Raw genomic sequence first — 16145 nt, forward strand, 5'->3', positions numbered from 1 at the left:
GCACTAGAGCTGCAGCGCTGCCAGACTGCAAGACTACTGGTCACCCTATTTCTATTTAGTTGCGTTGTTAAACGAAAGGTGGCGCATGGGTAACGGCGAAATTAAAACACTTGATGGCGCCTTGGTGCTTGACCGTTTTATTTTAAATAGGAATTTAACTATTAAATGTTATTACTTCGTGATAAGGCGTTTATTATTATTATTGACTAGATAACTTACATTAAATAATACCATAATACTGTGAACGGAATTAGCATTTACGCATTTATAGAACTGATTTCCATGCGAGAAAACGTCGCACTTTGATCGCCAGCATTGGATGGTTCATCCAGCGGCTGCGTACTAGCAACCACTTTTTGTTGTAAGTCCTTAGGCTCCATATTGACCACTTCCTGTTCTGTTGCATCCATTGGCTCCGTTTTAATGACTACTGGTTTTGGAATCGAAGCGTTTTCAGTCTTCTGATCCACCTTTTCTTGTTTAATGTTCAGGGTTTCCGCGGCACGAAAATCCTTTTCCTTGCTGGCCACCAGTACACGTCCCTTGTCCTTGGCCGTGGCAATCAACTCCTTGTACTTGGGCAGCCTTTTCTCAAAGATCTCATTGGTTTTCTTCACCGAAGTCTTGACCAATCCGTCTTCCGGAAAGCAACGCAATGCGTTCTGGAACATCTTTCGCACAGAGCTAACGAATCCATCAAAGCTCTCGAAATTATCGGAGTCCAAGCGCTCCTGGAGTATCTTCCAATCGAGCTTCTCTTCGCGATCGTGGTCGTAGTCCGGATTCTGGGAGTATCTTCGCCAGTAGTCAGCGTGATTAAAAGCCCAAGTAATCTGCTTGCGCTTTCGCTTCACCATCGACTTCAGAAGATGATCCGAGTGGCTCTTCTCAATCAATCGGTCCAGAGACTTGTAGCAGATGATAACGGGTGGCGTGGGCTTTGGAGGCGGTAATGGCGATGGAGCTGGCGGCTCAGCTGGTGGTGGCGTTGGCCACTTGGGCAAGGGCATCATGATGGGTTCGATTGGCGATGAAGTCAAGGGTGGTGGCAAGACAATGGGACGGAAGGCAACCTGCGATGTGGCCGGTTGCTCAGGCGGTGGATCCACTGCCCTTTTTACCTCCCAAGTATTCTTGAATATCGGATTCATCATTGTTGAAATCGGAAGCATAGATGTCACGGGATTCACCAAGGAGTCGGGCATAAACGATGGAATCAAGTTGGGAGGCACGAAATTTCGGAACGCTGGCACCCCAGGAATCGCTGGAGGGCAGTGCCATGGGGAACGACCTGAGGGCCAGTGGCCAGGATAATTACTCGCAGCTCGAGGTGGTGGTGGCGCCATTGGAGTCGTGCCCGCATCCAGCGAGTCGGTAGCTTTTCTCTTGCGCTTTTCGGATTTCGGCTTTAGTTCCACCTCCTTGCTCAAATCGATGGAGGCCAGGCGCGTGTTGAAGGCCTCCTTCAGGTCCTTACCCGCCTGATGAACCGGTGAGCCCTCCAGATTGTACATCATGCAGTTCTCGAATATCAGCTTGAAATCCTCCAGAGCCTCGCTCGCCTGCCAGTAGTAGTTGTTGTGCAGCCGCTTCCTGATCGTACTCAAGTCCATCGGATGCTTGACCACCGCATGGTAGTCGGGCACACCCAGGCTCACCGCATCGACGGGATGGCGAAAGTGATAGGAACAGCGACTGCGCCAGATGAAGTTCAGCACGGACTTGAGATCCTCCAGCACATTGGTCCTGCGGCCAGGACGATTCGGCGGCGGAATGACTGGCGGCTGCACGATGCCATTAACCGGCTGTAGAGTTGGCTCATTGCGCGGCGGAGGCTGTTTGTTCTTCAACTTGAGTTTATGCATTGTTGGCTTGCAAGCTCAACGAACTCGGAATGTTTGCCTTTTGTAAAGTAGTTCTCTAGCATATGAAGTATAATCTAAAATATTTCAAATGCTTACTCTTTGTACAACCAATAATTCACAGCTCCTTTCAGCTCGAAATACCGGACCTTACTGAACTTACTTGCGCCATACTCTACTATTACCTCTTGACATTTGAGTCAATGATGATGTGATTTCAATTTAATTAGAATGCACAAGGTATGCCATTCACAATCTCAGCAGAAATTAATCTTGTTGTCTGTTTGCGATTTCCTCGAGAATTCTTAATAGATAAGATGAGCCGGTTGTGCTTATATAAAATCATAATCAATCATTGATTTTAGTTACATTTGAGTCTTCGTTGGCTGCAGCTGCACAGTAGAAAATATAAAATGAGCAGCTGGAACTTGTCTCTGACTTTTTTGTGTTACATAGGCCTGGTTAGAATATGTGACATTCACAGTGAGCTTACTTCCGATAGGTGTCAATCGTCTAGTATAAGTGATAGAGCTCCTTTCTCAGGTGGAACTTCAGGGACTGTTGTAGTTGGGGGTACTGCAGCCCTTCCAAAACAGTTTCCCATGGCCGCTCGACTGGGTCATCACAGCTCCAGGGCGAATCAAACCAAGTGGTTTTGTGGAGGCACACTGATAAGTCACCAGTTAGTTCTAACGGGTGCTCACTGCTTTTACTCAGACTTATAAAGTAATTTAATACAACAATGCATAAATTAATATTTATTTCGCAGTGGAATTGTGAACATTGTGCGACTTGGCGAACTAGTTTTCGACACCGACGAGGACGACGCTGAACCGCAGGACATGGAAGTTCTTGAAATAAAGGCTCATCCCAACTTTCAGTATCCCATTCTGTACAACGATATTGGTCTCGTTCGTTTGCGCAAACAGGTAACCTTTGGACCTTACAAGATGCCAGCATGCCATCGGTTGGGGTCAGAAGAGATTCGACGAGTTCGAAGCGTCCAAGGAGCTGAGGGAGGTGGAGCTTCAAAACTATAATCGCTCTTGTAGCGACACCACCTATCCGAACGAGGATTGTCCCCAAGGATACCATGCGGCGAGCCAGTTGTGCGTTGGGTCCCCGGTGCATAAGGACACGTGTAATGGGGATTCGGGTGGTCCGCTGTTAATTGCCCATACCGGTAATGGATGCCGATACCAAGTCATGGGAATCACTTCAGTGGGACTCGCTTGTGATACTCCAGATATTCCCAGTTTGTACACCAGGGTGCACTATTTTGGGGATTGGATAAAAGCAGAGTTGGCCAATTCTGGACGCAGCTAGTTCCAAAAACGATTTTCAGATAAGTCTGATCAGTAAAAATGCAGGCAGTTAGATTCTAGTTCCGACAGATCTGCTTTCCAGACTTGCGCAGATAAGAAAACCTTTAATAAAAATAATCTATAGATTTAAATACCTGCTCATGTGCTAGTTTTATCTTAAACTTCCCGCGGCCCAGTTGAACTTAAAATGAGCAGCCGTATTTTCTCACTTCTGCTTCTGAGTAGTTTTGTGGTATTTGCCAAACAATGTGAGGAGTGTTCCTTCCTTTACAATTTAATCAACGAGTAGTGGATACTAAACACAATTTAATTCTCTTGTTTTTTACTTTTTATTTGCTCCGTGTGGTTCCGCTAAGTGTGATTTCATTTTTTGTTTTACAATTATAATTTTACAATAGTTTCAACTAAATAAATAATAACAATTTATAAATATAATTTATCTCAACCCGTTCTAATTTTCTCATGGTATTTTTTGTTGTTTGTGTTTGACATAAATAATTTGTTCTTCTAGAGTTTAAAAAACAATTTGTGCAATCACAATAAATGAAAATCAGTAGCTGCTTTTGATTTGATATTATTTGCTTGACAAGGCAAATGTAATTGTTTTGGATGTTCTTTAAACTTAGTGGCTAAGTATCAGCTTAGGTTACCTATTTATACAAATAATTGGTAGGTCTATAAATTGCAACGAAAACAAAACCTATAGAAACCAAGAATTTATATGCAATAAATAAATACTTAAATACGAACATCTGTTGCTTGGGGTGCTTACTATATACAAAACAACGCAAATTTTGCGCCGAGGCGCTTGTCTAAGAAGCCAAACCTATCGCTAATTGTTAGAACTGCTCTTTGTAACTTGATTTTCATTAACATCATCTTGCTGCCTTATTATTGTCTATTTCGAAAGTGTGGCGCGCGCCGCCCAGCGACGCAACTAAGCGGGGAGTCTGTTAAAGAATACAAAACAACAAACTCCAAAGCTGAGGCCTGACACCTAACACTAAACTCTATGTACTCGTATCGTCGCATATGGATATCTATATGTATGGCCTGGCGGCATCTCCTCCTTCTCCTCCTCCTGCCGCCCACTACTTATGCCCGATAACGAGGGTGTAGCTGGATGTCGACGACAACGTCGACAGCGCTGGTCATTTGGCCAGCTTTAGGATCTCGGAACGGGCCAAAGTGTTCCCGGTTCCAGCTGAAGCTGCTGATGCTGCTAGTGCTGCTGCTGCTCCAGATGCTGGTATCGTTCCAATGTTTCCCGTGCCCGTTGTGACCACCGGTGGAGCCGGCGCAATGCGTATGGGTTTGGCTCGCTGCTGATTGAAGAGGCCACTCAATGTGGCCGCCGTGCTGGTGGTCAGCACCATGCTGGCCCCACTTGTGTTCGCCTGCCGCTTGCTCCGCGCGAGTCCATTTATTTTGTTGTTCGTTGAAGAGGGCGACTGCTGCTGTTGCTGCTGTTGTTGCTGTTGTTGCTGCTGATACTGCTGCTGCTGTCCGGCAATCACAGCTGCAGGTCCTGCTGATGCGGGAACAGCAGCGATGGTTGCTGATGACGAGGATGTGGCTGCGGGTGTTGTGGAGGCTGAAATGTTATCCAACTCAGTCATTGCTTCTTGTATGGCCCGCTCGAGCTGCGAGTTCAGTTTGCGGCTCCTTTGTGGTCGCATGGTGAGTGTGTGTATGTGGTTGAGTTTTTGGTTGGGTTCGGATTTTGGGTTTTTCATTTTCGAGTGGGGTTGTTGTTGTTGGTCATGATGATGATGATGATTATGCATACACACACAGAGTTATACACGTTGGGGTGTTGGCAGGGCATGGTTTAATTTTTTGGATTTGGTTCAGCGCATTTAAAAAAAGAAACAAGAATATTAATTAGCAAATTAAAAGTCAAAAATGTAAACAATGATTAAATTAATTAATAATGCACTTAAATGCCAATTTATCGCTAAATTGCACAGTTATTAATATAAAATTTTCAATTTTCTAGACATAGCTACGATTTCAAGGTTTGATAAAGGCTGCATAAACAAACTAAAAAATTTTCTAAATGTGTCTTAAGCAAATTAAATACAAATACTTTGTATACAAAAATAAACGAAAAATTGGCAACTTTGGCTCTCATACAATATGCAAGAATAAACTACAAAGTACAGGTAAAGACGCATTGCTTAAAAATATAAAATAAAGTTTACAAAATATTTTCAAATTCGTACAATAACTAACTACAGGGCTGGTCTGGTGTTCACCTAAAGCCGAAGGTTTCCTGAAATGCTGCCTTTTTTAAATATGAACTTCAATAAACAGTTTCGCCCCCTGATCTTTCCCAGCAATTCCCACCCCTTATCGATGCTCACTTTCTCGTATCCTTCTGGGCCTTGTGATGTGCTTCCAGACCCTCGGAGAGACTCTGCAATGAGTTGACCGGAATCAGTTCGGAGGTCGAACGCCCGCCGCCGCCGAACCACTGAACCCAGACGTGATCGAACTGCTGCGACGGCGTGCACACTCCGTCTGGCATCTTGACGATCTTGCCGGGCCAGGCGGGATGGCCCCGAGCCGGACCCCATATCAGCTCCCCAATGGCAAAGGATCGTGGTGGCAGCTGGAAACTTCTATCGGACGTCGAGGGCGCCGCACGCGCAGCCCCACGTTGCGGGCGACGCGAACGTTTCGTGGGCGTCCTGATTGTCGTCTTCTCCACTGTTGGTGGAGCAGTTGGAACTGATGTAAGCAGCTGCGTTGTGGTGGGCGACTCTACGAAAGGCACACACACACACTCATAGAAACTAGGACTACGAATTTGGTTACTCGGGGGCAATGGTGATCCCAGCACCCAGCAAAGTACAGACGGAGGGTAGAGATTATAAACTAAATAAAGGTGCAGGTGCAGGTGCGGGTGCGGGTGCAGGTGCTGGAGGTGGTGCAAGCGATCATGCAGTAGCCAAATGGGTGGTGGTGTTGTGTTGGTGGGTTAGCGTGTGGATGCAATTAGTGCTGGTCAGCGAAGGGGCCTTACCCTGGTAGTCAAAGTTAACTACTTTGTGGCTATGAAGGAAGGTGTTTGTTGGATGGCTGTTGGAGATGTTTGGAGATGTGTGTAGGTGCACGGCCTGCTGGCGGTGCAGAAGCTGGCGTTGACCAGCCATAGCAGTTGTGGTTAGTTGTGGTGCCGACGATGACGATGTTATTGACATGGATGCGGAGGTGGAGTTTGTGTTAGATGTCGCCAGTCGCATACCTTGTCCCTGCATCAGGCTAATTCCATTCTCCGCCGACGTCTGCGAGGTAATGTGGATGCGTCTGATCTTTGGCTCCGAGTGCTTGTAGATCCCACTGGGCTGGGTAAACACATTGTTCTTACAAATGCCTAGTGGTTAAAGAGTAAATGTTATTATTAAGGGTTCATTAAAATGGGGTTCCTATTGTAGAAGATGCACTTACTCCTCTCACAGTCCGTCGAAGAGGGTGACTGCCGACTTTCACTACTTTGTGGAGAGACAGCTGCATCCGGCTCCGAACTGGATACGCATTGCACCTACCGAAGACAAAAGTGATTAGAGAGAATCGTGGAGAGAAAGCCATTTACAGGAACTTACCATATCGCTGCCACTGCTTCGATGGCTGGAAGGTCGCTCCGGACTGCGTGGACTACAGGTGGTTGTGTCCGGCGGACTGGCGGCCGTTCCCTGGCGACTCATCACCGTCTCGGTCATGTAGGTGGCCTGTGCTGGCTGTAAACTGATCTGCGTAGGCTGCGGGGCTGGCTGCTGCTGGATCTGTATTGTTGTTGTCGTGGGACTAGCCTGCACAAAGGATGCACCTCCTTGCTGACCGGTTGGCATGACCAGACCCATGGGCGTGGAGTAGATCTGACCGATGGGACTCAACTGTCCATTGGCGCCCACTAAGTACTGTTGTCCCCCGGCACTCGGGGAAATGAAGGAGGGCTTGTTTTGTGGCGATGGCGTTCTCAGCATCACGGGACCCTGCGGCGTCATCAAACTGGTTGCGGGCATATTCTGGATCTGTAAAAGTGTGGCATCCGGTCCCATCACCAGTCCGGCCGGCATAAGAAGCTGCTGTCCAATGAGATTAACCTGTTGCAAGATTTGACCGTTCTGGAGCAGAAGCTGTTGTGGCTGCTGAGGCTGTGGAGGATTCGGTTTGTTTACGACGATGCCCTGAATGCCAGGACTCAATTGGAATTGCTGTTGGAATTGTGGTGCAGCAGCCGCCGCTGCAGCTGACTGCTGATGAAGCAGAGCCGGTGCCTGGCTTGGGATGCTGGGCGAGATCTGGGGCGAAATGATTTTGGCGGGCGATCCACTCGGCGGCGGTGTATGGCATACAGAGCTTTTGCGCTTCCGCGCTCTTCTCTTCGTGTCCGGCGAGCTGATGATGAGTGTTTGCGCCGGCGGCGGTTGTGGCATCGCCAGGATCTGTTCCGCCTGCTGTGGCATCTGCGATTGCGGTTGCTGTTGGACAATGTAACCGCCATTGGGCAGTGTGTTGAGTAGCACCGTCTGCGTCTGATTTCCTGCTCCTCCTGCAGTCGCTTGATTAATCTGGCCAGCTTGCGAGGTGATGATCTGGTGGTGCAGCAGCTTGGCTCCGCCAGAGTTCAAGATCACAGTGCTGCTGCTGCTGCTAGAGCTAGCCGCTGCCACCGGTGAGGGCTGGCTGACGATATAGCCACCACCCGGTTGGGGATGCAACTCCGCCGGCTGCTGTTGCTGGATGATGACACCTTGTCCGGGCTGACCAGGGCGATGATGCTGCGTGGCCTGCTTGCTGGCCGTCGGTATGACCAGTAGTTGTCCCGATGAAGTCATTATCAATTGTCCACCACCACCTGCTCCATTCATGGCATTCGCCATGGATTGCAGCTGCGCCACAGTGGGATTCGAGTTGGTTAAAGTGGTGGCCACAGGCCGCCCTGTGATCGTACTCGTGCCCGCCGTGGAGGTCACTATGCTCCTGGTCATCGTGGCCATCGCAGCACTGCTGCTGGCCACTGGCAATCGCTGGCCGGGAATGATCTGAGCCTGCTGCTGGCGCATAACCCGCACGTGGGCGGGCACACTGACGGGCGCTTGAGCGGAAAGATTCGCCTGGAGATGCGGACGCATCTGCAGCAACTGCGGCTGCAGTGGCACATGCGTTTGGGGTTTAGGTGAAGCTGAGGGCGTGCTCTTAGCCGAGTCAACCGAATCCGTGGGCGACGATAGACTCTGCCGCGGACTCTCGTGACTGGTGGATATGGCGCCCACCTGCTCGGGTCGCTTCTCTAGCGTCTCGGCTGCGCTACTCGATACGGGAGACTCCTGGGGAGCTGGCACCAGTGTTACGCCAGTGATCTGTGGTTTCTGGGGGCGTGCGAAGGCGGCAGCATCCACTTGCAGTGTTCGTGTTCCACTTGTTGGTTGCGAGTTGGGGGCGGGTGCAGGATCCGTTTCCCATTTCCCGAAGAGCGACAGACGACGGATCTTTTGGCGCTGCAGCTGCTGCAGATGTTGCTGTTGCTGCACTTGTTGCTGCTGCTGCTGCAGCTGCTGCGAGCTGTGAACGATGGGTTCTTGGGGCAGAGCTCTCGCAGTGGCAGTTCCCGGCGCCGTTTTCGTTGCATCCAAACCGACTCCAAGGCTGGTGTGCAGCAGTGCTGTTTGCTGTTGCAGATAGCCAGCAGGATCGTCCTTAAAGTTGGGTTGCTGCTGTTGGATGACTGTGACCGCTCCACCGGCAGCCATGGCCGGCGTGGATGGTGGCCCAAGAACGGAGGATGGCTGCTTTATCACATGGCCACCAGTTGGACGCTTGGACTGGTGTCCGCCAACTGGAACGCCGCCTAATGCTAATGCTTGACTAGTTGAATGCTGAGGCGGGGGCGTTGGAGCTGGCGTGGGCGTAGGCGTGGTCGCCGTCCGATTTGAGGCAGGTAATTTGTTATTGCCGTACTTGTGGCAATCAGCGTCTGCAAATGGAGCAACAAATTGAAAAGGCAAAGTCAGTGAAAGGTCAAGACATCCTCAGTTTGTGTATGCAAAGCGCGTCGTGTCCTTAAAGTGCCCGCAACGTGTCCACCCGCCCAAAACCAAAAACACCCACCCACCCACACACACAAAAGGTCCTCTAAACTGCGAGTTTGCTGGTGGTGCAAGTGGGGCATGCGGGGCGACCAGTGGAATCCCCAAATCAGAACACACAAACGTGCGGCAAGTGCCGCAAACGGAAAATGGGTTTAGGTGGGACATCATCAGTGGCTGCTTCTTTTTTATATTTTTTACCCATCGTAAGCATATAATAGCAGACTTATAATTAAAAAGCTTTACCCAAAAAAAAAAAAAAAATAAAAAGGGATGCATCCCTTAGAAAAATAAAAATGAATACGCACAATGCGAACAAAGCCGGCCACAGAGAATTTAAATTCATTTACCCAGGGCAAAGATTCGCAAATACTTGCCACACCCACACAGACCGCAGTCTGACCAACTTTTGCACCACCACCACAGCACCAGCACCACCAAAGCGCCACCTTCTGGTGATATTACCCCCATTATCTGCGATGGCTCGCGAAATTTTCTAAATCGTGGAAAAGTTTTGCTTTGTGCGGGGTTTTTAATGCGACGCTGATTGGACTTTCCACCCGCCTGGAGGATTGCGAGTGTCTGCTTCAGTTCAAATGGTGGTGGTGCAAATGGGCGGGGGGGGGGCGTGGCTGGTAGGCGGTACGCAGTGGACGCGCTCGGTTAAACTTTTGCCATCAAGTCCCTTTTGTTTCAATTAACCTTTTCATTTTAAAGTTTTTAACAATGTTTGCCAAATGTTTGCCCAACTGCTGAGCTCTGTCCCTTGTCCACCTCGCCCCTGCCACGCCTACTTCATCTACATCTCCAACTCCATCTCCATCTCCACCGCCACGAACTCATGAATGAATGTGCGAGTTGCGAACTGCGAGAACCTTTTTTCCCCCAAATTGGCAACAGTTTTGCAGTTGTTTTCCTTTTTCCTTGCACTCGGCGGGCAAATATCTCAAATGGAAATCAAATTGCTTTGAATTGCTGGAAGAAAAACCCTTTCAAAAACTCCGACAGCCTGCGGCAGTTGCAGATATGAGGGAGCAGTTCGGAATGCAGGAAAGTGCGGATGCTGAATTGGTGCGGTGTCAATAGAATAAAAGTTTTTGCAAGTGCTTCCCGGATGATTGCAGATGGAATTCAATATAACTACAGCACGAATAATTCATACCCTTCAAAAAATTCAGCAAAAAGAGAAGATGAAAGTATTTCTTGTATTAAAAGTAACTCTTTTAACTTTTGAGTTGCGAAAGAAAAGAAAAAAATCCACATTCCAACAAATATTTAATCATAAATACCACATTTTCTTTACAGCAGATATACCCCACCTAAAAATCATTCCATTCCCGATGCAAAATTCTATTTTCAGTGGGCAAAGTTTTGTATATCTTGCTAATTGGCTTCCTGAGTCACTGGAATCAACGCTGAACTTTTGTAGTTTTCCCCATTTTGTGTCACCTTCAAGAAGCTGTGTCTTTGTATATATCCAAAACCCAATCCCACGTTGAAATCCCATTCCAAATGCGAGCTGTCCGAAACGCTCACGGCGTTCTCAAGTGTAAATGTTTCCCAGCAGTCGGGGGTCTTTAATAAACATAACATTTATTTATCATCCAGCTCTGTCCGACTTAAAGCGCCTGCAGCTGTTGGTCGGAAAATCCGAGGAGAGCTTGGGAAAGCCAAGTGAATTGCGGGTGGGATATGTCTTTGACTAACGCTCTGGTTTTTGTTTGGAGCGCGTTAACTTCCTTTGACTGGTCACACAAAAGACAAAATCAAAACAAGCTGAAGTTTCGGTGGAGCGGTGGTGGTGGAATCTGGCAAGGAGGAGACAACAAACAGACGACAAACGGGTGGAGAGCATCCGAAATGCACTTCCTGCCAATGCTCACACAAACCCATCCCATCCCATCCTATCATCATCCCATCATCAACCCATCCCATCCGTGGCCCAAAACCACCTATACACTGTGCTGTTTTAAGCTTGTTGAACTCGTAGCTTTCGCTGAGTTTGTTTGCTCGCTCGCTCGCCTTGCGATTTTATCCTTTTATTTCCTTGAACCTCCCCCCCATCCCCCGGCATCCTGGTGTATATCCATCTGTATCTCTCACCCTCCCAGCTGCAGTTCCCCTCCCCCACCGTCTTTCTGTGTGTGTTTGTGTGTGTGCAGTTTCACTTTATCATTGTCTAGGCATCGTTTTTCACTTGGCAGCAGCCACAGTCAACATCGAGCACCTTTTCCACTGCAACTGTTTGCACAACCACACACACACGCACATACATACATAGTGCATACATGTGTGCCCTAACAGGTGAGGTCAAATTACTAGCAGTGCCAAATTTGATTTTGATTAGACACCTTTCAAGTTTGTAATTGGTGATTAGTAGATGTAGAGATGCAGAGTAGAAAAATAAATGAAGAAAATAATAAAATCCTATAGGAATATATTATTGAATATACATATGTTACTATCTATGTGGCAACAAACTAGACTTACAAACAGACTTACTTCTTAGCTCATTGCTCAGTTGAGCTTGCTTTGTAGTAGAAATCAGAAAAAATTTAAGTTTTTACCAAATCTGAAATTCTTTAAGGACATTCAGCTGACCCCAACTGTGTGTGTGTGTGTGTGCACAAATGCGATGGGGTGTGCCTGTGTGTGCTGGGTGATAGTGTGTTTGTGTGCAGTTCCTGCTGTGCTCCATTTTGCTTTGCTTAGGATTTTCCTTGGCCCAGCCTGCACTTTTCGCACGTATCTACACTAGTTTTCCTTTTGCCCTGACCTCACCTCCGGCTATATCCTGCCAGCCCCCACCCCTCCCTTCTACCCCCTTCCTCCTCCACACTTGTGCATCCGTTCGTCGTCTTCGTCTTGCTCGTCGTTGTCGTCGTCGTTTTTCTACACTTACCCCCCAGCTTTTCCCTTCCATTTTTGCAGTTGCGCAAAAATGCAGCCATCACATTTTTTCATAGCATACTTTTGAGCGCAGCAAATGTTCAGCCCGCAGGGGCGCTTTGACAGCCAGGGTTGCCGTGGCGCCGATAAAACAGGAAAACGTACGTCACTCCCAGAATTTGCGAGCGAAATGAATTGGCGAATTATTAAAAAGGCATTCGCTTTGTGTGGCAAACGAAGGCGTTTGACTCATTACGACGCTGATTACTTGATGAACATGGCGTTCATACAATGCTCATAATCCGAACTATTTAGTTGAGCTCCTTGATAGCTTGCTATTAATTTATTACCATAAATAAAGACTCTGCTGCTTGTGTGTGTGCAGTTATACAATATTTACACAAGCCCCACTAAAGACACGCCATTATATGGCTTCAGCTTATCCCTGATTGCAAGGATATTGGCTAACTGCAAACCATACTTCAATTGCCACTCACCTTTGTTGGCCATTTCGTGTGTGGTGGTTGTTGCCGCCTGTTCTGCTGCTGTTGATGTTGCTGCTGTTGGTGTCGCCGTTGTCGTCGTTCTCGCCGTCGATGTCATCAGCGTGGAGAACACATCGCTGACAGCTGCTGGCCCAGATACGGATACGGCTACAGATACAGATACATCTTTGACAGCCTGTTGTTGCTGATGCTGCTGCTGTTGTTGCTGCTGCTGCTGCTGTAGATGTTGCTGTTGCATTTGGGATGGCTGCGGTGGCAGCTGAAGCTGCTGAGATTCAAGAAATCGCCGCTGGTGCAGGCAAGGTGTTGGCATCGCCGTTGACGCCTCCGTTGGCAACTTGAGCGGCATGTTGGGCACCTGCAATTAGCATAAGGCAACAAATTGGCATAATAAGTGTAAATGCTATGTAACAATCAAATTAGGCGCCGCCAATCGTCGTCGATAACGACACCCAAAGACCACAGAACACCCATAAAACCGATAAAACCCCTCCAACCACAAACCACATATGAAATACACATACGAAAGTTTAATCAGCGCACTCGGAATGCCAAACGGCGCGTGTAAAGGTCCACTCTAAACGCACATTAGCGCAAATGCAGTGTATACATATACGGGTAGCCGCACACACACATTCATTTGCGATGGGTGTGCGCTATTAATTTGCATGGCAAACGTGAGCGGCATTCGTTAAAAATTAGTTAGGCGCCCAAAGCGCCGTGTTTGGCGTTGACTTGTCTATACCCTTTAATTAGGCGGTGCTGCTGCGATACTCTTCAATGTCAAAGCTTTTAAAGAATGTGTCTAGAATCTCGATGCTTATTTAAAAATAAAAGCCATTTAAATATGGTTGATATGAGTGACTTTAAATAGCAACATATGTCAAGTCAATTGGGGGGTTTTATAATTATCAAACCTATTTTAATCACATTTCAACAGATTCTTCTGCTCGACAGCATGCCCATTTAATCATCGCAGTACGAAATCAAATTTCAGTCGCATTATTCAAATGATTTACACGAAATTTCCATATCCCTTACTGTGCAAATTGCTGATGAGATGAGTGAAAACATTGGGTTGATTACTTAGGTACAACGACGACCTTGGCCCCAAGGCTTAGGCAACCGCCCAATTAGCATTTTCGTAAATGAATAACCAACGAAGCCCCGGCCGAGTACACATGTAATCCAATCAAATGCATCGCATTCATCATTATCGAGTTGAGCAGATCAAAAGACTGGCAAAAGTTGCCATGGCGACCGCAACGTGGAGGTGGTGTTGGCCCAACTCCATCCACCTGCTTTTTAGCAGCAGGTGCGCTTGGAATTTATGCAAATGAATCGCCGGCAAAGGTTTCGATTTGCAGGCCTCCCCCGCCAACAAGGGACTCATCCTCCTCCCCATCCTCATCCTCTTCCACCTCTTCCGACTCCTTTATGAACCATGACGATGATGATGGCCAGGCGGATGATGAAGCGGGCCAAAACGTGGGGAGTAAACGGATTTGCGATGTTGATGGACGACCCTTTTGGGACCGTGCACTTTTTGCCATTTCAATCAGTGGATGGCAATTGCTTCATTGGCCAGCCAAGCGCTGGAAACGTGTCGCAACCATTTTGGGTCAGCAATTTGTACAAAACACTCGGAACGGACCTTTTAGGTACCATCTACTGACCAGGGGCCCTGTTTAAAGTGAACATTCCGCAGGCCAAAGTTGGTTATTAAACATTAAAATGTTTCACTGCCCCGCTCACTGGCTTCTTCTCTTTATTTTTTTTTTTATAGCACTGACCGAGGAAAAGGAGCAATTGGAGATGGCAATAAAGTGGCCCAAAGTAACCTGACGACGATGGCAACGGCTTGGTATGCCATGCCATGGTATGGGTATGAAATGGTGGGTATTCTGTAAGTTCAAGTGCTGAAATTAAACGAATCATTGGCAAATAAGCGGAGGATAATGAAACGTGAAACGGGAGGCCATCTTTGGGGGTAATTGCTTGATTGCTGTGCAAGATTTAGTGCCCTTAAAGTTGCCTTTGAAGTTCGCTGGCACGTAGTGTAAATAAAATTGCAACTTTATCAATTCAATAAGCGAAAATCAATTTATTCATGCTATGAGCACGAGCAAAGTTTATTAATTGACCACGCCCAAGTTGAAATAAATCCATTAGAGGACATCAAACCCATTCCACAAACGCCTGGAATGTCTGGGCATTTGCTGTTGCTGCTGGTGCTTTTGCTTGTTGCCACAAAGGCAACTTGAAGTGCTGTTTTGTTGCAGCTTTGCTTGGCACTTAGTCAAAAGGCAGTCGGCGCCCGCCTTGCCGCAGAAAGCAAACATAATTTCAACTTTTGAAATGCAATAAAACCGCAGCTCATCCCCCTGACAACCCGAGCTCATCCGCTTCTCCACTTTTCGCATAGAGAAAGCAAACAGACAGACAGACAGACAAACAGATAGACAAACAAACAAACAAATGGATGTAGAACATTTCGCAATTGCCAACTGGGTCGTCGTCGTCATCGTCATCGTCTGCCACCAGGATGGCCACCATCCAGTGAAATCTGCCCCATCTATCCTTCTATCAGCCGTGTCTGTCTGTCTGCCTGGCAAATTATGTACATATAATAAAATGCTAAAAACAAAAAATTACGAAAATGCAACTGCAATCAAACGTTGCCTGGCAACCGTAGGATTCCCAACTCTCTCCTTTTTATTTTTTTGCTGGTTGCTCCCGACGCAGGGAATTCAATGCGAGTTGCAAACATAATATACAAATTTAATTGGCATTTAATGGAAAAATAATTAAGCAATAGCTGGTATGATGCTGCTGTCGACAACAGAAGCAAAACGACGAGTGCAACATTGCAACAGAATTATGATAAACGACTAAAAGATTACTCGTTTTACGCAATTAATCAATATACTCCAATGTTTTTACTGAGAAATGCTCTTAAATGCATATCGGTAGCTAAAGAAACTAGCTTTTCTCAGTATATCAGTTGTGTTATTAATAACAAATTGCTTATATTATCTAATTAGAAGCAAGTCGAAAGATAATAAAATAGTTGGGGGTCGCTGGAGTGTAAACTCTACTAAATGAAAGCAATTCAATTTAGTTGGTAAGTAACTTGTCGGTTTTATTATCTTCATAAAAGTGTCTGTAGATTATACGGTTAGATAATAACTTGTATGTTTAAGTACTTATTAGTATGAATAATGCAGTAGGCAGTTTGTAGTTTGTGGAGTTGCCTTTTTTTTTTTCTCTTTTTAAAAATTCCAACGGAAATAGTTTATCTAGTATGTGGAAAGTAATTTATCATGCCTAATGAAAGATCATGCCATTTAAGGACCTCAATATCTGAGGGCACACAACATTTATCTCCATCTCACTTGACCTGTCACTGAAATGTCGTCGAAGAGCCCTAATTCATTTTGGCCATCATTACGGCGCCCTTTTCTTGGC

The 16145-nt window shown here is 46.9% G+C and overlaps 2 protein-coding genes and 1 pseudogene across 11 annotated transcripts in view; 1 reads left to right on the top strand and 2 right to left on the bottom strand.

The window, feature by feature from the left end:
• Positions 1-114: 114 nt before the first annotated feature.
• On the bottom strand, positions 115-1865 carry LOC6537952 (bromodomain-containing protein 3). Its single transcript, XM_002098453.4, has one exon. It carries the CDS (start codon positions 1863-1865, stop codon positions 258-260), a length of 1608 nt encoding a protein of 535 aa, XP_002098489.1. The 3' UTR covers positions 115-257.
• A 383-nt stretch (positions 1866-2248) lies between these two features.
• Positions 2249-3936, top strand: LOC6537953 (annotated as a pseudogene).
• LOC6537954 (mucin-17) overlaps positions 3498-16145 on the bottom strand; it is a 30224-nt gene continuing 17576 nt past the window's right edge. For 4 of the 10 annotated variants that reach the window (XM_039376179.1, XM_039376178.1, XM_039376180.2 and 1 more), the window contains exons 5-10: positions 12669-13035; positions 6796-9170; positions 6641-6734; positions 6216-6566; positions 5554-5953; positions 3498-4852 (exon numbers count right to left, since the gene is read on the bottom strand). In XM_039376179.1, the coding sequence (XP_039232113.1) occupies positions 4339-4852; positions 5554-5953; positions 6216-6566; positions 6641-6734; positions 6796-9170; positions 12669-13035 (4101 nt within the window). In that variant the 3' untranslated portion in view covers positions 3498-4338. Of the gene's footprint in view, positions 4853-5553; positions 5954-5981; positions 6111-6215; positions 6567-6640; positions 6735-6795; positions 9171-12668; positions 13036-16145 lie in introns of those variants that run through there. The other 6 variants (XM_039376183.1, XM_039376182.1, XM_039376184.1 and 3 more) reach the window with 6 other exon arrangements.

The sequence above is a fragment of the Drosophila yakuba genome, chromosome 3R (assembly GCF_016746365.2).
Source record: "Drosophila yakuba strain Tai18E2 chromosome 3R, Prin_Dyak_Tai18E2_2.1, whole genome shotgun sequence".
Taxonomy (NCBI): domain Eukaryota; kingdom Metazoa; phylum Arthropoda; class Insecta; order Diptera; family Drosophilidae; genus Drosophila; species Drosophila yakuba.